The sequence below is a fragment of the Phaseolus vulgaris genome, chromosome 2, assembly GCF_051622355.1.
Source record: "Phaseolus vulgaris cultivar YP4 chromosome 2, ASM5162235v1, whole genome shotgun sequence".
In the NCBI taxonomy this organism is placed as follows: Eukaryota; Viridiplantae; Streptophyta; class Magnoliopsida; order Fabales; family Fabaceae; genus Phaseolus; species Phaseolus vulgaris.
The window spans coordinates 32,198,884-32,221,823 of NC_143499.1; the positions used below are offsets into that span (position 1 = coordinate 32,198,884).

The window sequence follows — 22,940 nt, forward strand, 5'->3', positions numbered from 1 at the left end:
CAGCAAACCCTGAAGTTCGTTTGGCGCATAAAAAGTGGTGCTGGTTCGTTACCAAATATTAACATCGTGCCGCAATACATGAAACCGTTATTTCTCATACTATGTTTATCGTGTAGAGCTTAACATAGAATTAGTAATAGTAATACAATAATAGAATACAGCAACAGTGGGTTTGGTTTGATGAGTGAGTGGATGAATGCGACATTTATGAGCAATCATGACCCATACATGAGTGGCGATTTCATGTGAACCCAAACCCTTTTTCCTTTACCTTCTTGGTCCTTTTAATTGGTGATTTCATTTCATGTGAACCAACTGTGAGCCAACCCTTTACCCTATTGTCTTCAGAACAGCTATTTACCACTGTCACAGCTTCACAATGTTGTTGGCCAAAGCTATATACAACAAAATAAGGAATTACTATAACCATAACACACACAACCCTCTCGCCTTGGATACCATAGAAAAACAAAATCAAGCCTCGCCTTTTTTGTCAATTTCTTTACACTCTCCACTCATGCCAAATTCCTACTACCTTTACTTTTTTTGTCTCAACTTTTCCGCTAATGACCGAACCCTAAGGAAAAATTAAGTGAACGACACCACACGAGGACAACCTAACATTGTACTATGAGACATATCATGTAACATATTTCAACTGTAGATTACACAAACTGATACCATGTTCACACTTATTTTAATTTCAGTCCACTTTCAATATTTATATTCATATTTTATTTATTAACCTCTTATTCACTTGCTTGATAAATAATTTCTTATAAATATGAATTTCTATTATGTAATTTTCCCAACAATTTCTATCAAAGATTTTTTAATCTCTAATAATAAATAGTTCACTACTTAATATAAGAGGTTCAAGTATGTATTAAATAATTTTGTCCATCAAGTCACCATAACCAACCTTAACAAAAAGCAAAAGGCATGTACTAAAGAAATAAAGTAGTCCATTTTTATACGTGAAACGGGGTCGTATGGCCAAAAGGGAAAATTAAGCTAAATATAAAAAGGCATAAAATATTCCTTCGTTAATAATTTTGACAAAGTGGTAGTTCTAAGTGAATAAAGAAGTGTGAAGTCAAAATTTGACTATAATATTCTGTGTTCATGTTGTGAGTCAGTGCACATATTTTAGCAATTCTCTGGTGCTGGGTTACAAAGTGATTCAGAAACATCATATGCATCTCTATTAATAAAACAAGAGAAAAGATACAAGTTGATTGAACAGTAACTCAACTTTATGGTATTGAACAAGTTTTATCCACATATTACAAGAAAATATAATATCCTGCATAACAAAAAAAAAATCCAGCAAAATATGAATATCACCCTATCAACTGGGAACAATTCCTTAAACAGCTATATAAAACACTTACACTTTGCTAAATTATTAGATGAACCTAAAAATTATTAACTACTAAATTTTATGATACATATTAAAAAAGAATTATTAAAAAAAATTAATTTTAAAAACAAAAAATAATTAGTTATTATATTGACTAAATTAAATATTATTTTAAAATTTTAAAAATTATTAGTATTTAAAATAGTTTCTATTATTAGCTACTAAAGTTTTATGATACTAATTTATAAACAAGTTTATAAATTTTATTAATAATATAAATTATTTTATATACCAATAATTTTTTTTAAATTTTTAAAATAATATTTAATTTAATATAATGATTAATTATTTTTAAAATTGGTTCCTATTTAATGAGTTTTTATAGTGTTATTTTTTTTGTTTTAAAATATTTTTTTACAGGTTTTGAAATCAAATTTAAAAATAAGTTACCCTGGGTAATAAATAAATAAAAATAAACTTATACAAATTAATTTAAATTTAAGAGATCAAGGTTCACTTGGTGATAAAAATGGAAGGGAGAAAGTGTTAAATTGTGAGTTTATATCTCTCCAGCAGATAAAAACTAGATGTTAATATAATTTTGAGTTCAACATTTGATCTTTTAATAAAATAGAAAATGATTGATGTTCATGATCTCATTCTAATGAAGCCAAATAGGGATGGTGTTGAGTTATTCTCTCACTGGGGGGACCTTGTTATTTATTTTGTACAGGTTTGGTTTGGGTGAATATCTTGGTCGCAGATAAAGAATTAAAGTTCGTTATTCGTTGATAGAATATTCACCTTTTTTTGCAAAAAGATAGAGAAAGCAAAAGTAACCTTTCAGCACTTGTGTTGTGCGGGTAGATGATCCCTTAAAATACTTTGTTTTAACCCATTATTTAAGCCATAAAAAAGTATTCTACCATGCATGTGCTCCTTAAATTAGGTTTAAGGTGTTGCGACCAACCCAAAGTGAGAGGTTACGAATGAGTAAATGTGGTTTATAAATATGGTTGGTTCTTCATGATATATGTCCCTGAAGCTGAAGCACCCACGTGGCCATGTTTTGTTCTCAACCCTCCCATAATCTCGTTTCACACTGTCGTTTACGATGTCCTAAATTCTTATTAATTACATTTGATGTTTCTCTAGTTTTTACTTGCTTTGGTGTTCATGTACAACGTTTAACGCCGAAAAGAACGGATTGAGATTGGAACTTTGTACGCTGATTTGGTCCACCCACTTCATAGCGCATAACTTGGACTTTCAAGTATACTCACACCATAATCCCACACTAATATACCATAATTAAGTTGAGTCTATGAGTCATACTTCATAGTATATAAATAGTCTCATTTGTGTGCATTATGAATGAAAACGAATAAAAAAACATGTTCTTCTGTTGATACTATAAAATAAATCATGCTTTTGTGTTATTCCTCCATAAATCTCGCTCCACCCACTTTGCTCCTGTGAAATATTCAATGATCACATTAAGATGCTCTCTAAAATCATAAAGTAACAACATTTTAAATGGTCTCCCACCCGTATACACTTTCATTTATCTTAAAATATTTTCAGATTTCTTTATATGCATCTTTAACACTTTCATAGAGCAAGATTATCTGTTGACATAATTATGTAAGCCATTTATTTTTAATAATAACATCAATTTCAAGTTTCAATAAGACTACAATTAGGGTTCCTCATGGAATCGTGGTAGTGTTTGCTTCAACTTTTTCATTTATTTTAGGTAAAAATTAATAAACTTATTTCTAATGTAAACAGGGTAAATGTAGTTTAAAAAATACTAAATTAACTTACGAAATTGAATGCTCTAGTTTCTCTTTGTGTATGGATTAATTGATGCGACGCTATTAATAGGGAATGAAATCAGTACAAACTCATAAGGTGAGTTAAAATCTTATAACGTGGTGAACTAAGATTTGAGTCTATGCTTGAAGATAAATAAACATTTAATATTTGATTATGTTTCAAACTAAATTATTTATATTTCAAGAAAGATATAAACTACTAAAGAATGAAGCGACTGTAAAATTAAACTAAAGTTATGATATAGTTTTATAAATATTTGAAATTAACCTTAAAGTAGCTCCTCATTATCCCCTATGGATGATGTAATTTATATTTAAAAGTGAGTATCCTTCATTATCTTGTAAAAAAACAGTATATCATTGTCAATGTTATGAATTATATGTTAATAGATTCAACCTTTACTGCATCCTAAATTATAGAAATTTCATTTCATTGTTTAATTATGTCCTGTGGATTTTATTATATATGGTAATTCAGTTATTTTATCTGGCCTTGAAATTTGTTTACTTATTTATCAACTTTTTTATAAGTAAGCAGAATATATATCATCACATTTTGAGAATAAGCAAGTTTTTACCACCAAATATATCTTGTCATGGAATTAAACAAATAGATTAGGTCCACTATTTCAGTCATATAAAGTGAGACATTCTATCCTTATGCTCCTTTGCTTGCCAAATACAATTAAAAACATGAAAAGATTCCTCACTTCATTCAATTAAATTTCAACATTAATTTAATATTTAATTCATTATACATTGCTTGCATAGGGTCATGAGTTCATTGCGTGGGGAAGTAAATCAAAGTAGAAAAAGAGATAAAATAAATACATGTAACCATATTTATGTGAATTAAAAAACATGTTTTACTAAGAATGATTTTTAAATAACTTAATTCTAACTTCACTACTATTAGTATTTAGTAAGTAGGTGGTTACTTAGCTTTTAGTATATTGAGGAAAGAGGGGAAAGTAACAGGAAGAAGAAGATCCAACAAAACCTGATTCAGTCTCGCTGCTGCGTTGGAACCTGTTTATGCTCATGGGACCCTGTCGCCGTTAATATAATCAATAATTAATTATGATTGGGCATTAGTCAAAACTCACAACTAACCTTATCTCTAATTTTTTTTCTAAAACTAAAATTCCAAGTATACATTTAAGTTATTAGCTAATGTTAATGGAGTATTAAAACACTTTGCACTTAGAAACGATAAAAGAAAAGTTTATCAATTAAGGATAAACAAAATCATTATTAACTAAGAATGACAGAGAATTTGAATAAAATCATTTTGGCACTCCACTGAGCAGTGAAATAGAGACCACAAAAATCATGTTGTTATTGTGTGTCGTAGAAAAGGATAACACAACTATGAGACAACAACCCGCATAGTCCTCCCCTAACCAAAGCAAGGAATCATTTTGGATTTCAAATGCTAAAACGAAGTACACATTCATAAAAGGGATTGAGAGCTTGAAACAATGATTGGTTCGTTTCATGCTTAGTTTAGTTTCTTCATTTTGATAGCAGAGCAGCACATTAGGTAGAGTTTGGTTCCAATCATTCGTATAAATATAGAGAAGCTGAGAGCTTGCAGTGATACCAAAGACAAGAAGATGACTCCAATGTTGTTGCATTATCAGCTCAAATACAAAGCCATCTGTGTCCCACAATACGCGTATGCAATGATGTATGGGACACATTCAGAAATCATATTTCCAAGCTTTTCATACGTGGCCCTTTGACCAGAGAAAGGACTAGGAGAATCATAATTGCTATCAAATCTGGTTCCACACCACACCTCAGTTTGACCTTCCAGAAACTATTAAGTAAGTAATTTATACACCTATTACATATTGGGCTTAGGTTGGTGAGGATCGAAGTGGATTTGCCCCTAAATCCAGAGACAGAAGAAATTTCACCTCCACAATTTCTAATTACACTCTCATATTAAAATCACCTTTTCTAGAAATCTTTTGGAAATAAACTTTTCATAATTTTAGGAACATGATTTCTAGAAAAGGATTTCCATAATAAGCTTTTCAGAACGAGTCAGAATATATGAGATGTTTTTCAGAATAAACTTTCTTTAATAGGATTTTTAGATCTTACGAAATACATTCTTGTTCCAGTACCAAAATACGTCCACATTGTTCAGAAGTCAAAGTCAATAACAGTTTATATACTATTTCTTCCTTTAATCTACCAAGACACCGTCTTTTAAAGATAAAACCATAACATAACATCGACCTCCAAAACAAATAATATCTTAAATACATATATTGAGCTTGGTGATGATGTTATATCTCATAGCTAAAGTCGAAACAATAAAACAAACTTCTAACCGAAACCCATCATTTTACTCTCTCTCTTCTTCTTACTTCTAAAAGAGTAAGCGGCAATGACAGCCGCAATGGTGGCATGGTGCAGTGAGGAAGTGTATTTTAGTAATTTTCTTCTTGTGGTATGGGGTGCAGAAGGAATAGGCCCAGAAGGAAATAGCGTTGATGGGCCTATGTAAGAAAGGAGCAAAGTAAGTTTGTATTTTACGTTGATGTTGGGAGATTAATGAAGGGAAAATGATACTTTTTTACAAGGTGTATATATATTTCACGGTTTAAAAATAAATATATATAATAAAAATTAAATGATAAAAATATAAAAATAATAATATTAAGAGTTATAATGTAATTTTACGAAAAATGTGAATTATTATCAATCTATTATTACCTTAATGAAGCATGTTGATGAGGGCGTACCATGTTTGGCGCCACCAGACGCGTAGTTGGGTTCATTCCTAGGAGGTTACGACCAGTGCGGCAAGTGCATGGAGATGGGGATGGCGAAGAGCGTTTACACTTTCACAAGAGCAAAGGTCAACACATTCTCATCAACCCTAGAGTTCTTGATACCATCGTTCGCAAATCCGCCATAAATCCAGCAGACACTGTCCTCGAAATCGGACCTGGCACAGGCAACCTCACCCTCAAGCTTCTCGAAGCCGCGCACAAGGTAGTAGCCTTCGAGATTGACCACCGCCTGGTCCAGGTTCTCGAGAAGCGTGTTCTTCAAAGTGGTCTCAAAGATAAGCTCAGGGTAAGCGTTGACTGACTCGACCACATATGATACCTTACACCTCACCCGTTTGATGAAATGCCTGAGCCAAAAAGTATAGAGTTAAGGAAGAAGGCGTAACACGTGGGTTTTGGTTTTGCAGGTTATTGAAAGAGATGCAATGAAAGCCCCGTTTCCGCGGTTTGATCTTGTTGTGGCCAACATTCCTTATCAGATATCGTCCCCTCTCGTGATCAAACTGGTGTATGGGTCGACGCCGTTTCGGAGTGCCACGCTTCTTCTTCAGAAAGAGTTCGCTCGAAGGTTAGTGGCTAATCCCGGTGACTCTGACTTTAGCCGGTTGTCGGTGAATGTGAAGCTTCTGGCTGATGTGGAGCATGTGATGGATGTAAGCAAGAGGGACTTTCTCCCTTCCCCCAAAGTTGATTCTTCTGTGGTCATAATCCGCCCTAAGCCTCAGGTTCCCAATGTGGATCTCCGTGAGTGGAGGGCTTTCACCTCGAGTTGTTTCAATAACCGTAACAAGACACTAGGGGCATCTTTTAAGAACAAGAGGAAAGTCTTTGAGTTGCTCAAAATCTCCAATGAAAACGATAAAGCTTCTTCCCACAAGGGTGATGATGCTGAAGATGATGGAGGCTTTACCTCGTTCAAGGAAAAGATTATTGGGGTGCTTAGAACGGGAGAGTTTGAAGATAAAAGGCCTGCAAAACTTTCTATCGAGGAGCTTCTGCATTTGCTCTCTTTGTTCAATCAAGCTGGCATTTATTTTGCATACCGTGGACATTTCAAGAGGGAAGATAGGTTTGATGCCGATGATGAATAGTGCACACTGCTGATATGTTTATCAACGGCTGTGTATAACATTATCATTGTTTCTTCTTTTTTACTAGAATGCAAGCCTTCTTCATTTGATAATATTTTTGAGAAAAAAATAATGCACGAGGGAGCTAGAAAGAGTATGGGAAGGGAGAAGAGTTAACACTAACCATTAAATCTGGCTTGATTGATCCAGACTGGTTTTACTTAGATAAAACATCAATATAGCATTGAAGGACCGAGATCAGCTCTTTGTATGCCTTCTCATGGTACTCCTAAAATATAAATGTATTTTAAAGATTGGGGTGCATTGGCCAAAGCCAGAAGCTGCAAATCAAACTTGTAGTACAGTTTATGGTAGTGAACAAGGGCAGTGCTTGTGTCTAAATGGGATTCAATTGAAGTTTTATAGCACAAGTTGAAACTAACTTCTGGCATCCTGGTGTTTAAGAAAGCTGTTGTACCTATAGGATCATGATAGAAAATGTGCATGTTTGTTTTCTGGTTTAAAATATTTGATCGCAAATAAACCTTTCTTTAGTGCATCTTATAATCTATCATACTGTCTTGTTTTTTTGACGACATTGCATATTTAACAAGAAGATTTGGTTTAATATGGTTAGGATCTTTCTGTTTGGTTTATTTGTTGCTAATGAAGAAAATTTGGATTGGTATGCTGCAGTCGTGGCTCATTGGTCAAAATCTTAGCTTGTAAATCTAAAATGCACTTTTCTTTTGATTTAGCAATCTTATGATCGTGTACATTATTGCATTCAAAACTGGATTGCAACATATGTATATATATTAATAGAACAAACTTTGGGCTCTTCACACATCAATACCACAATAAACAAATATTTGCCAGACTCCTTGGCTCCTTGCATGTCTCTCTACAATGATCACTTCCAAGACTACAAAACTCAGCGATTACAAGTGATAGACTAGGAAGTTACTTTCCCTCTTTAATTGTTCTTTATTTTTTTTCCCTTTCATTTTTCTTCCAAACTTAATCTTCTCTTTCATTTTTTGGTTGCTTCTCTTTATTCCCATTTTTCATGTTGATCAAGAGCTCATCTAACAATTTGTTTAAACTCGGCCTCTATAAAATGCATTTTAGAATAAGTTTTTTAAAATAAACTTCCAACCAAACTTGTTAGAGGACAATTTAGTATTTTTACTTATAATATGGGATGCATTTAGCACTCATTGGGTGCAAGAAGAGAAAATCACATATATGGACTTTTTGGATAAAGGCGAATCTTGACAACTGAAGTAGTTATCATTGGTAGTCTTTTTCTTCATCTATATCTATATAAAGGGAATTCTCTATTATCACCGTTTTTTGGTATACACAATTTTTTTCTGATTCTATCCTTATTTAATATATCTCATCTTATTAATACAATGTAGTATTTTGTCATTTCATATGAATTGTTTAAAAAATAAAATTATTTTTAAATTTTTTAAATTATGTTATGTGACAGTTTTTATGTATAAACTAACTCTCTACTCTTCCCTTACTCTCACTCCTCCATTCCCACACGCAATTAATCAGTTTTGTACATTATTTTTTGTTTTTTAATTTCGACCAATCCAAAATTATTTTTATATATACGTTAAATTTTTATCATCATATAACTTAAACCGAAGAAGGAAATGCGGATATAAAGGCGCTACAGCGTTTTTGCTATTGCTAGTATGTTTTCACTAGTATTTATAATGGTATTTTTACATATGTTTATTTTATTGAAATGTAAAGATGAGTGCTGATTCCAATATGTTCATGAACCTAGATGACGTAAGCACCAATTTATGTATCTTTTCCAAGATTACTGTATTTTTCAAAGGTGAGCACCGATTTTGTTATCTTTCTTTTAAAGAATACTTTAGGATTTTATATACTATTTTCATTAATCATGGGTAACCGGGCTATATTTAGTTTATCACTGTTTTATTTTAAAGATATGTGTCTTTTTCAAAAGTGAATGTCAATTTTGTTGTTTTCATTTTGAACAAGATTTGTAAGGTTTTAAAAAATTTGTATGATTTTGTTGTTTTTTTAATACCAAAAGACTTTTTTTCTCATATAACACTATTTTTATTTTTATTTCTCTATCTAACACTCTTTTGTTTTTTATTTTCTTATCTAATACTCTTTTATTTTTATTTTCCTATCTAGCACCGTTTTTTCCATTTCCCATGTTTTCATTTTGTATTTTAAAAAAAAAGCTCTCTTAGAATTTGGTTTTTAAGGCGGGTGTTTTTAGAATTTTTATTTTATTTTATTTCTTTATCTATAGTGAATGAAAAAGAAAAAAAAAGAAATATAAAATAGAATAAAAATAAATTTAAGAACCAATAAAATAAAATAAAATAAATTTTAAAAACTTAAATGTCTTGAAAATTTCAATTAAAAATGGGGAGAATAAATTTAAAATATTTATAAAATTGTAGTGAATTTAAATATTTATAAAATTAAAATAGAAGAAAATTTGAAATTTGAAATTTAAAAATTTAAAATGAAATATATAAAAATTTATGAAGAAATATTAATACAAAGAGAATGAAATAAAATATTTTGTAGATATTTGGATGTAAGTAAATATTATGGGTAAAATAAATGTAAAATTGTAACATTATTTTGCTTTTTTGTATTTTTATAGTAAACTTGAATTGTGGAGAATAAATTATAATACATTTGTAAATATATTTTTATAATAAAATTCGGATTAAAAAATTATAATAAATTATAATGTTGTTACCAAATTAAATGTTGGTATTTTTCGTTTGTTAAAAAGATATCAAAATAAGTAGTAGTAAAAATTAAATAAAATTGTTTGGATATTTTATAAATAAAAATATTAACTGAATGGTTTAAAAAATTATAAATAAAAATTAAGTTATTCATTGATTTTGTATATAATAATAATAATAAAATTAAGTGAATACATTTATTATTAGGTTTAATAAAAAATAAATGTATAAATTATAATTTTAAAATAAAAGTTAAGAAAAAAAATTATATTTAAATTGAAAAATTATGTAAATAACGAGTTATACATAAATATATGTCATAAATTATAATAACAAATATTATATAATCATATTTAATTATAAAAAAATATAAAAAAAAATATAAAAAAAAATATAAAAAAAATGAAATATGTGGTGAACACTCATTAAAGTACAATTTATATATTAGTTAAAGATGGAAAAAGATAATACATGAGATTTAAATAACATAAATGTGAATTGTTTTAAAAAAATTCATGTTTATTAGTTATGAATTGTTGTTAATTATAGAAATGATGTAGTATATGTTGAACATAAAAAAAAAATTAAATTAGAGATAGTCATTCATTTAATATTTTCTTCAATGGTACATTAAATAGTTTGTGTCAATACTCTTCATTTTTTGAGTTTACCAAATAGTCCTTCGTAAACATGAAAGACATGTTGCAATGTGTACAGAGTGAGATGTAGCTAGCAAAATCATATTTGCATGCAGCAAGCACATGGGGAGCATGATAGGTGTAGTTTTTGGAATTTCCCACAGTCACACCATAATTCATCCAAGCGAATTGCAAATCAGCCTGGTGGCCGCACTTCTCTTCGATTTTGTCTTTCTTCTACCAAAAATTTGGTGTTCCTCCTATTAAAGGAAAGCATTGTATGAGTGTTTGCCTTTGACTGTGCATCTTCCAATGCTTTCATGTGCGCTATTATGGTTGACCATGGTGTGGAAGGGTCAATCTGGATGATTTCATGAATGCTTTGTGCAATCATTTGATACCCAACTTATTGTGGTCTTGTGAGATACACAGGTGTGAACACCTTCCAACTTCATAATTTCCCACAATTGATCTTGGTTCGCAAAATCACTCTACACCTCCATGCGCAATCATCATGAACACATTGAACTAAGAGCCTTGATTGATTTGATGATGACACCTTGTACGTACAATGATTGATAATGTGGAAACGATTGATGGAATTTTGAGCTTCTTCCTTAGTGTTGAAACCTTTTCCCGACAAAAAGTGTCCCTAAAGGATACACTACTGTGTCGCGATCAAAGGCATTACCAAATGTTGGGTCATACATAGGTGGTTCAGGTGGAAATTGCAAAAAATGCTCCGATGGGACATAAGATGAGTTATGTTCATGTTGTTGATTGTTTGTATGGTGTGGATATGGTTCTTCTGGCTCCTCATCATCAGCAGCTGTAAGTATTTAGTTTTCATCCTCACTAAAAGGATCGAAGACTTCATCGGGAAGACCAACAACCCCATGCTCTTATGGTGGTTCTTGAGGGAGGTGTTGGTTTTCGTGTTCGCCTAGGCTATGGACCTCTTAATAGTTGGGTATATGACTACATGTCTTTTTTCCATTCCCCAAGATGTTGATGGGTGGGTTCATTTAGATCTAATGAGAAAAGGTGTGGTGTTTCATGGGACAATAGTTGTGATAGGTGGTGGTATGAAGGTTGAAGTTCTTGTGATTGTTCAAAATGAATGTTTAGTGAAGGAGAGGAGTGTGTGGGTTGACATTGTGTTGATGAAGATGCAAACCTCTCAAATGTACACTTCAGGTTCAGTTTATAGTTGAATGGAGTCACGGTTTGTAGTTGAATGGAGTCGTAGATGACAAAGAACGCCTTAACATCATCATCCTCATCTCGATGGCGTTGCCATCAAGTCTAGTCAGGTAGCGGAAGTGAATTGTTGCGACCCTTTCTTCTGCTTCCCTATGCAGTTTTCTGAGGATGACTTCTTTCATTCTTTGTAGGCTCATTTCCCTTTTGATAGCAATAACTATTGGTGTCATAGAATTGAATGTACATCCTTCAATCATACATTCTTTCGTTGCTCCATCATAGTGAACAATGACATATAATTAAGTCATTTGTTGACAAAAAACAAAATGTTGGGTGTGAAATAGAAAAGGAAAGATGGAGAAATGAAAGATGTTGGGTGTGACATACTTTATTTTATCACCTTATATCTCTTATCTTTATCTTGTTTTGATTTTTTTATATATTTTATCTTTATCTTTTTTTATTTTGCCTTTATTTTATATCCTTTTTGTTTTTGGTTATGATTTTTTTCTGTCATTCTTTATTTATTTTTGTTTTTGTTTTTATTTTTGTTGCTGTTGTTTTTATTTTCAATATTTATTTATTTTTTGCATTTTTTTTCTTGTCATTTTTAAGCATTAAGTGTAGCATTTGCATTAGTTTTTTTTTTAGGATTTTGTGTTTAGGGTAGACACTTCAATTGCTACTCTTTGATTTTCTTTTTAAATTGAAAGTAATTCAGGGAACACTCTGACTAGGAAATACTTGGTTTTTAAGTTTGTCCACATGTGATTCACCTCTCTTTCCTGGGAGTTTACATGGAATGGTACATGGTGAGGACTTTCTACGACAAATGCATCGCGTTGTCATAAGTAATAATTGTCCCTAAGGACGAATATCGACCCACAAAGAACAATGAATTATCGAGTACAATAATCGCTAAATATAAAATTGAATAGAACAATAAAAATAGTGTTGAATTGATTGTATGGGCACTAATCAATAAGAAAACATACAAAGAATTAGTTGCTTCAAGTTGGAAAAATAGGGTTTAGGTTTCATCTCTCTCACTTTCATATATTTTGATTAGCATGTCAATATTAAGTTCTTTGATTGAAATTGATGCCCGTGAATTTTTTTTTATATCGATCTCTCGCATATAAAATCCTTAAGAATGTTTCTGAAATATCGGTCTCTCGCATACTTATAAAAACAACTTAGAATCATATTCAGACGTTAATGACAATTAACATTAATTCAAGTCTATCTCTAGCACTCAAATATGTTATATGTTAAGTATTGTTGTTTAGGTCCGAACCCTAAAAATACCTCTCGGTCAGATTTAAGATTCTCAATTTGTCATGGAAATTTAGAAGTAAAACAACAATACCAATAATCAATCAAGAACTGAATATTTTAATATAAGATATCACCTTAATACATAAGAGTTCGAGCAGGTTACTCACAATCCTAAAGGTAGAATTAGTCACGCATACTTCTAGCACCTTCCATCCTTTCAATTGGGTTACAATTCACTCAATGGTGTTTTTCTCTCAATCTGGCACACTAGGGTTGAGTCTCTAGCCCACTATTTAATCTAATTTTCTAGAGTTAGGTCGCTTCATGTGTCGTGTTGATGGGCTAAGTGATAAAACATAAAAAAGTTCAATCTGTCTGACGCATTATCGCTCAAACGAGGAATTCTTGCTTGAGCGAGATAGGCGTCGATTTCCGAAAACTGTCCTGTAGCATTGTCGCTTGAGTGAGAATCTCTTGTTGCAAAATTGACTTTTTCGACACTTTTCTCCATTTTGGGACCTTCCAGCTTTCTCTTTTTTAGCTTAAATCATTCTTCTTTACTCCAAATCTTCAATCCTCCATATAAACATGCAATTAACACAAAATTTGGAATAAAATGCTCTTATTCAAATAAAGATCATAAAAAATGTAAAAAAGTATAAATTCATAAATTAGAGATTATTTTTATATGTAAATTAGTAATAAATCCTCATAAGTGTTTATATTTTAATATGAAATATTACTAAAATTAGACACTTATCACATGGCCAATTCAATATATTTTTGGTCAGTGCCATAATTACTATATACGCACAAAAAAGGTCACCATCAGAGCCCACATTTCCAGCTGCAACTAATTACAACAATGAACAACATGATCCTTATCGACATTCATTTGTAGCTGCAACAAATTATTATCAGTAACAACAAGAACCTTACCGACATTTGTTATTAATAAGCAACTTCAATTTCTCATTTCAATATTATCTGTGTGTCCATTACTAATTAATATTAATTGACTTTGTTTTTTTTTTATAATTATGTATTGTATTTTTACTTGAAATTAACATGATTACATCATCAATAATAATAATAATAAATAATAATTTATGTTTATAGATTCAACTTTTATGTTGTTGTAGGGTTTAATATTTTATTTTTCTCCATTCACAAATTTTTTTTTTAAACTAAACATTTTTAATTTATTACTTTTTATGTTTATTTTATAAAAACTCATTTCTTTTTTAATAATTATATTTCTAACTATTTTAAACATTAAAAATATTTATTTTTTACAATCAAATACATTTATTTTTTTATGCATCCAAAATTAAAATTATCAATTCTTTTTAATTTATTAATTCCTTTTTAAAAATTATTTTATTTTATTAGTTCTTAAATTTATTTTTATTCTATTTTAGATTTTTTTTCCATTTACTCTAGACAAAGAAATAAAAAATTATAAAAATATCATCCTCAAAAACCAAATTCTAAGAGGTTTTTTTTTTTCGAAAATACAATATGAAACCATGGGAAAAAATGGTGCTAGATGGAAAAATAAAAGTTAAAATAGTGCTATATGAGGTATGAGATATGAGATGTGATATGAGAAATAAGATATGAGATGAGATGTGATGTGAGAAATGAGATATGAGATGAAATGAGAGATGAGATGAGATGAGATATGAAATTTACTTTTATAAATGAATAATTAGAATATAAATATTCAAAGTTAATGAAATAAAATAAAATAAACATAATTTTTTGTTTATATATGTTTTATATTCAAATAATAATTAATTAAAATAAAATATCAAAATAATAAATAAAAGAAACATGATTTGTTTATATTTTTATATTTTATTTTAGTATATTTTTATGGTAAACTATATTTTTTTTATTTATTAAAATTTTGCAATTTTTTTTATTTTAATTTAAATTTGATTTTAAATTTTAAAATATATTTTCTAGATATATTAATATATAAATTTTTGTAATATTTTTTCTTTAATAAAAATAATTTAACTTTTCATTTTTTTCCCTTTTCTTTCCTTTACTTCCTTTCTTGTTTGATTAGAAGAAGAATGAAAAAGAAAAAAAAAGTAAGTGAGATTGTTTAACTTAAGGATAAAAGAGTCTAGAGTGAATAAAAAATTAGTAGTAAATATGATTAATGTAATAAAATAGTTTGTTGGTGTATATAGTAAAAAAAATTAAATTCAAGTAAAAAATTACTATCTAATCTTAGTAACTAAAAAATGTATATATACTAAAATAATAATATGTGAAAATAATTACTTTATAAAATATTAAAAATTTAGATTAATTAATTAAATTTTAATTATTACTTAGATGATTTATTTTATTATAATATAAAAGCATATATATTAATAAAATATTAAATTTATTTATTTTATTTTATTTATTTTTAACTATTTATTTTTTCCTAAAAAACATATATTAATAAATAAGTTAATATATTAAATTATTTTGCTTTATTTATAACTAATTATTTATTTGATCATAATATAAAAATATATATTAATAAAATAATAATAGTATAATTATTAAAAAAACTATCAATTATATTTATAATTTAATTTAACGTTCATGTAGTAAAATATTTAAAAGTATAATGAATCATATATATTTTTAATATGAAAGAAAACAATTACTATTCACTTTCTTCGTAAATACTTTCTAAATAGTGCAAAAAGTTGTCATCGTTTTCCCGTAATTTATGTTTCGTTTTTCTAACTTTCACTCCTCCTTCTATCTGAATAAAGAGTGTATCTATATACACAAAAACAGGCTTAATCCAAACCGTAACAATCATCAGGCATGGCAGAGGTCACACGTACTTTGTAGGGTTGGCATATTTATAGTGTTTACAATGCATGTTTCTAAAATATTAGCGTGGGTGATATAATGTGAAGTATAAACCTAATTATTTGTGCAGTAATACTAGTTAAGTAGACGGTAATGTTGAGAGTTTGATGATGGTGATTGCAGAATGATTGTGCTGGTACTAGAGTTGTACTAGGAGTCCACTATTTGATGAGATAGTAACAGGGGGTAGTGGAGCACGAGGTAGTGTCATGGTATGGGACCAAATGTACCGCAAAACCCACATGCAGAACAAACCCACCACAACCCTTGCATTGGCATGAAACACAAATCAATTAACTCACGATGTGAGAGTTAGCTTCAGTCATCCCCACTTGCATTCTCTTTTCCAAAATGGATTCAGGTACCTTTCTCCTCTCAAAACAGATGTGACATAACAGCTAACAGCTAACACAATAATACATTATCCCATTTTCTTCATGACCACCATCTTGGTCTCTTCTCTTCACTTTAAGTTATGTTATTACATATCTATGATTGTGTGATAGAGTTATACAAGAACACTTATGAATGCTTATGGATGTGAGTCTCATTTAAGAAAAATATTATTTCAAGTCTCTTTTTATTCATTCTGCTCTCCTTCTGTGGCTACAACCCCTTTATTTGCAATAATTTACCCTATAGGTTAAGATATAAGCAAGTACAGTTACGTCTCTCCCCAGTTTTTTGATGTTGTAATCCAATCCAGTCAAGCGTTAATGGGTTCCAAGCTAATTGGGAGCTTCCTCTTCATCTTGACAGTTGGAAAGTAGATGATTTCATCCCTCTCAGCCACCCACCTGCATGGTAATTAAAACCAATTACTCACTAAAATAATCGATCATGAATAAAGCAATTATACACATGTAATATTTGTCTGACCTGTAAGTAGTGACAAGATGGTGAAGGAAAATAGAGAGCTCTAGCCTGGAGAGTTCTAATCCAGGACATAATCTATGTCCACCGCCAAATGGGGTGAAGCTGTTGTTACCAGTCACAGCTCCAATTTTCTGCAACCAAATTGAGTGTTAGAATAGCTGCAGTAATTATGAACTAGTTAGTATTCCTTAATAAACATGATGAGATATGGCATTGGAAGTTCACCTCCCATCTCCATGGATCAAATTTAAAAGGGTTTTCATAGTTCTTCTCATCCATGTGAACCGAGGTAAGAGATGCCATGACACACCAGTGCTTCGGAATTAGGTACCCTGGATATGCAGAATGGCGAAACTGCATGCATCAGAATTTTTTTTTCTCTATATGCATTATAGGAGGCCAACAATACCATTACCTCTTGTAAAGAACTCACCTTTAATTTCTATGTCATTGACCGATTTCCTCCAAATGCCATTGACAATATTGGCCATTCTGAGAGTTTCGCTGATAACCTTTTAGAAAGGAAATAAAAGAAAAACAATGAACAAAAATGTCATACGAAAAATCGTTATGCATTATTATCAGCTGATTTTGCATGTGGTAGCTAAACATTAGAGGCTCACATTTTGAGTAAATGGCAGTGACATGTATTCAGTCCATGAATAATCTTCTGAGCAATTAGTCTTCAGCCTCTTCAGTTCCATGTTCTCCTCCTGATAAGAAAATGGAATAAAATTAGCTTAACCAAATATAAAACTTCCTTCCAAACATTAGCAAAATACTTTAGCCAATTTACTAACTTCAGGGTTCGCTGGTGAATGTTGTCAGAATAGACTTGTTTGAGTTACCTCATGTGAAATATGGAAATACTATTTAATAATTAATTCTGTGAAAATACCATAAATGAAAAATACCAGCTTTCAATTTTTGAAACGTCGGTTCGTTCTCAGTACCCTCCCAAAAGTGAAGGGTACGTGCAGGGAATTCATAAACAGAAAAAAAAAAAAATTATTCATGGGCACTCATACGCTAGTATAGACCCAGAGAGAAAGGTACAAAAAGCCGTAGGGAAATGATAAGTAAGTTGACAAAAAGAAGGATAAAAAAATGTGAATGAAGTACTATAGTACTACAATTTATATGTGGCAATTGGCAACGCTGGGGATGGAGTACTCAACAAGGGTTCACATGTCGGCATCGAAGAAAAGGAGAGAATAAGTATTCATGAATTTAATTAAAATGGATTAACAGTGTAAATTTGTACAGTGTCATTCAATACCTGATATGATTCTCAACTTTAGAATAATTGTTTTAGAAACTATATTTCATATTTCATTTTAGAAACTAAGTACAATATGTCAATCACTTTTAAGTTTTTTCGTTGAAACTGTGTTAATGTGACATGCAGTAGATGGGTCCTTTGCGGCAGAAATTCAATTAATGGAGCTATTTTTCAGCCGTTGATGCACTCTCACACTATGTGAGGCCCACACTCCCTCGTGTGCGTTTTATAGGGCTGATTTGGAAAGCGACTTCTTAGTCAAGTTAAAAACCATTCTAGGGCATAGCTCTCACAAAACCAAAAAACTTCCCAATGTAACATCCTATGTCAATTATTTAAGAGAGAAGATAATATAGCTTACTATAGCAGATCACACCCAAAACTTTTATTTGTCGTTCACCATAAAACTGGCTGGAATTTTGTTTCAGAAATCGATGTTTTAATCGTGATGGGATCAAACAGATACTAATATAGGATGAAACATATAAAAAAAGGTAGAATCTGAATCTGGTTGAAATTTAACAAATTTTTTACCTACAGAAACCTTGCTAGCTTCCTAAATAATTGTCATGGTATGTTAAATGGGAATTTGGTTTTTGGTTTAACCAGAAAATCCGGGTCCACACCAAAGTGGACCACCCTTGGTAGGGACTCAAACCAATCTTCAGTCGCAACTACCAACTGTTTCCGTTCCGTTCGACAAGTAAAATAAAATGTTTCATTTTATCATAGTATCATAGCTTTCCCTTGCTATAGCATCATAGTAAAATTTTATTTACGTATATATTATTGATTTTGAAGGAACCTGAAGTTTAGATAGAGCGAGAGGGGAGTCAGTGAGGAACTTGATGGCCATGGTCATAGCTGTAGGAAGTGTTTCCTCCCCTGGTATCATCATCTCTATGATGTTTTGGCTAATCATTTCAGGACTCAAGCCTGCGCTTGAGCTGGAGTCACCCTTATCCCGTAATAGTGCGTCCAATACATCATTCACTGCATTACCTTCCTCATCTCCATTGTTATCTCTCATCAGCTTCTTCCTCTCCTCTACTATCTTCCTCACCATCTTCACCATCCTATCTTTCGACTGCACAATTCACACACATAAGTACATAACAAAAGTAAAACTTTATTATAAATTTTTTCTTATATAGATTACAGATAAGACGTATTCCCTTTATAACTTAATGACATACTAGGTTAATAATATAAAAAATGAGTTTTTTAGACGTATGCTGTCAAGATAAAAGTCTTACACAATTAGCCAATCAAAAACAACTTTTTTATGACTTTTGAGATAAATATTACAACATTCTGATAGGTTAAAAACATAGTATAAAAAGCTTTTGAGCCGTCATGTATATATGTATTAATTTATTCTATAAACATAGAACAATAACAGAAGTAATATAGTTAGGTATAGTTTATGGGACCTGCAAGGATTTATATAGTCTTGTTCCCGGAAATTTGAGGGGTAAACAAATCAACCCTTTAATGAATTCTGCAAATTCTCTATACAGGAAGTCCAATTCTTCACCGGGACCAACGCTCATCAGAACTTTGACCAAAACAGGAAATGTAATCTGATATACACGCACAAAGGAAAAGGTTGAAGCGAGAGAAAAGTAAGGGATAAGGAAAGAAGGGCTAGAGAAAATAATGAAAAAGAAAAAAAACCCTTTTGAGTTGATCTTGAACGTATATTGGTTGGTGGGGCGTCCAAGAAGCGAAGCACTGTTTGACAGTGTGTTCAATGTCTCTGGTGATTCGAGCTTTGAATTGTGGGGATCGGAGAAACCCTGCGATGAGTGTGTGCACTTTCTTATGCATGGTCCCGTTCATTTTGAGTATGGATTGTTCTCCCATCAATTCTCTAATCGATTTTGGATAAGCAGGGACGAAGTTGGCCTGGTGGTTCTGCAGAACCACCTTGTTCACGTCCTGGTCAGTCGATATTATGACATTGCTTCCCAAAATGCATGTCTTGAACACATTCCCGTACCTATACACACAAAAGAAAATGATTATATAATATAAACACCTTGTTACTTTTTCTGAGTTTTGTTGCAGTATTTATTAAGGGAAGGCTAAGAATGTATATGTATAGTTGCTGCTCATAGATACAGTGGCAGGGAGGGATCAAAATATATCACATTCCCTTCCACACAGTTCAAGAGGCAATCTACTCTAGCTAGTTGTAGTTACTGCAGAAGCAGGCTTTTTCTGCTCTTTCTTCTTCCAAAATGTGTGCCCTTATCTCTTAAGAATGAGGCTATGTGAGCGCAAGCAGGACCACAAGGGGGTAGACATTTATTATTAGATCACGGGGGTGCATTGATAACGCTAATTCAATTGATTTTTAGAAGTTAGCATAAACAAGGAGCACTATTTTCAATCTCGTTCTTCTTTAAAACTCACCTTTCTCCAGTCACTTATAGCAGTTAAATTTACATAAAAATATGAGTGTGTTTCCTCTCCATCGTTCAAAAATTCTAGTACGAGAAAGACAAGCAAAATGATTGATAAATGTGTCAAAATTTTGAACTCAATGTGCTTTTTTTTTTCCTGAAAACTTGTAATACTAGAGAAGGTATACAAACACAACAACGATACTGTGGAGTATTATTTTTTACTAACTCATTTTCCAAATTTAAAGGAAACCAAATCCTGTTTCGTTCCTTCGTTTCATGATCCATTCCAAACTAAGTAATGGACCCAATACACTCTTTTCCGTCCCCTCTTGTTCTTTCTTCTCTCACCCGTAACGAACAAAGCTAAATATAGATACATTTCTCAGTAAAAACACAAAGCTTAGTCCAAGTGAGCCCGTATTCCCAAGTATCACTCATTTGTTGAATTTAATACAAGAGGGTGCCAATAAAAAACATAAAACATAAGAACTTAACTTTTAAAAACTAAAAACTGCAAAGTAAATCAATTAGATACAAGTTGCTTAAATTTTTCACTAAATGGATGTTTGAAAACCAAATTTTCTAAAAAGTTTACTTATTTTCTTCAAAAAAAAGTTTCTGTCAAAGCCTCAAACAATAATTTTTTATTTATGTAATTTTATGAATATTTTTATAGTATTTTAAAATTTTAAATTTAACCCTTAACATTTATCTATATTATTATTATTTTAAGATAAAAGTATTTACTTTTCTGTTAAAAAAAAGGTTGTTCAATTAAAAAAAACTAAAACCAGGAAAAAAAATTGAAATAGAGAAAGATCATTTGCCCTCCTAAAAAATGCTAAAGTTAGGGAGAATTTTATTTTTTTTTAAATGAGAAAAAACATCTATCCAATCTCTCACCTATTTCTATCTTTTGTAAAGCACATATTATGAAAACATTCTGAAAATCTAATATTTTTGAATAAGAAATTGACAGAAAATAGTACGAAATCATTTTATATCTTTTAAAAAAATGGAACAGATTAGGGGAGAAAATTGTGTAAAGCAACTGAAATCGAAAATGTTAATTAAGGGAAACAATAGTCCATCACCATCACTTGAACTAATAGTCCTTAACTAACATGTGGGCCAGGAGGACAAAATTGTGAGCAACACATGCGAACATCGTAAAGGAGCTTAGACATCTTAAAAAATTGGGCCTTCACAAGGAATAGACAACTAGAGAGGAACATCATATGGTTCCGGTGGACAAAAAAAACTTGTGCGGCTTCGATTCATTTTTTTCGTTATTTCATATGTGTGTGTGTACGCAATAACATTCCAAAGAACATTCACTTTGGAAAATTGACAAATGGATGAGGATGCATGCTAGATAGGCATGCACAGAAGAAGAAAAAAGCATTGGAATTTTGAAAGCATATTAGATAGACATGCATGTCACTGGTGTCGTGGAAAATGAAAGGATGAAAATGGAAAAAGCAAAAGAAAGTTAGCAGAAATAAAATTGATCCACATATATGTATATAGCCATGTGTGGTGGGGATAGAAGCTTACAAAGACTTGCGTTTTTCCAAGAAGGTGACAGGGTTTGAGGTGTAGCCAGAAGCAATGAAATCAAGGGTCTCTCCGAGTAAAGGCCAACCTGAGTTCCCTTTTGGGATTTTCCCTTTTCCCACCGTCTTCTCATCATTCTTCTTCCCATATAGTAGAATCCACCAACTCATCACCAACATCCCCATCACAACACACACCCCTATCATCCATTCCATACTCTCTTTAACTTCTCCTCACAACTCTTAACCAGATACACTTCTCTGATGCAGCTAGATGCTTTGTTGCACTTGCTCAAAAAGAGAGGGAGAAAGAAAGGTTAAATGGTTGGGTGAAGGAGAAACTTGTTTTTGTCCTTCCCTTGGGAGAGAGAGAGAAGAGAGAAGAGAAGAGAAGAGAAGAGAAGAAAAGAGAAGAAAAGGGAAATGGATAGTGAAAAGTGAAAATTTAGGGCTGAAAAACAATCATTTATTGAGATGGCCATATTGGGTTCACCTAATGCACCACGCTAGTGTATTCTGTCTTCACTCAATTGAGACGGATATTACCCTCATGTTCCACCCACCCATGCCATTACTACCTTACTCTCTCACTCCCTAATTATTTCTTTTAAGGAAACATTAATTATTCTTCAAAACTTAAACCCAATTATCTATTTTTTAACTAATTTATTAAATAATAAAAGGACTGAGACTATGCACATCTGGCAAACTTAGAACTTTCGATATCATGTATTTAATGTTTGACGTAAAATGAGGAAAACGGAATAAATATGGTATTATTAAGTTTTTACAGGATTTAACGTTCTTGTTAATTTTTTAATTAGTAATGTTTTTTAATCATTCTTCATCATTATCTTTTTGTTCTGCTTCATCGAGTAATATCGTGTCAGAGACGGACGTAGGCTAGTAGGAGTTGGGGCCAAGGTCCACCTCAACCTTTAATTAACTTTTTAATACA

General features: G+C 31.2%; 2 protein-coding genes across 2 annotated transcripts; one reads left to right on the forward strand and one right to left on the reverse strand.

Annotated features, from left to right (window-relative positions):
* Positions 1 to 5,774: 5,774 nt before the first annotated feature.
* Positions 5,775 to 7,640, forward strand: DIM1B (Ribosomal RNA adenine dimethylase family protein). Its single transcript, XM_068613294.1, has 2 exons — positions 5,775 to 6,297; positions 6,419 to 7,640. Exons 1-2 carry the CDS (start codon positions 5,962 to 5,964, stop codon positions 7,100 to 7,102), a joined length of 1,020 nt encoding a protein of 339 aa, XP_068469395.1. The 5' UTR covers positions 5,775 to 5,961; the 3' UTR covers positions 7,103 to 7,640.
* Positions 7,641 to 16,420: 8,780 nt separating this feature from the next.
* LOC137811510 (3-epi-6-deoxocathasterone 23-monooxygenase CYP90C1) lies at positions 16,421 to 22,555 on the reverse strand. Its single transcript, XM_068613295.2, has 9 exons — positions 21,984 to 22,555; positions 19,693 to 20,017; positions 19,449 to 19,598; positions 18,821 to 19,102; positions 17,357 to 17,446; positions 17,167 to 17,245; positions 16,959 to 17,065; positions 16,737 to 16,864; positions 16,421 to 16,654 (listed from the first exon to the last, which is right to left on the reverse strand). The coding sequence occupies exons 1-9, from the start codon at positions 22,196 to 22,198 to the stop codon at positions 16,564 to 16,566; spliced, it is 1,467 nt and encodes a 488-aa protein (XP_068469396.1). The 5' UTR covers positions 22,199 to 22,555; the 3' UTR covers positions 16,421 to 16,563.
* Between the last annotated feature and the right edge of the window lie 385 nt (positions 22,556 to 22,940).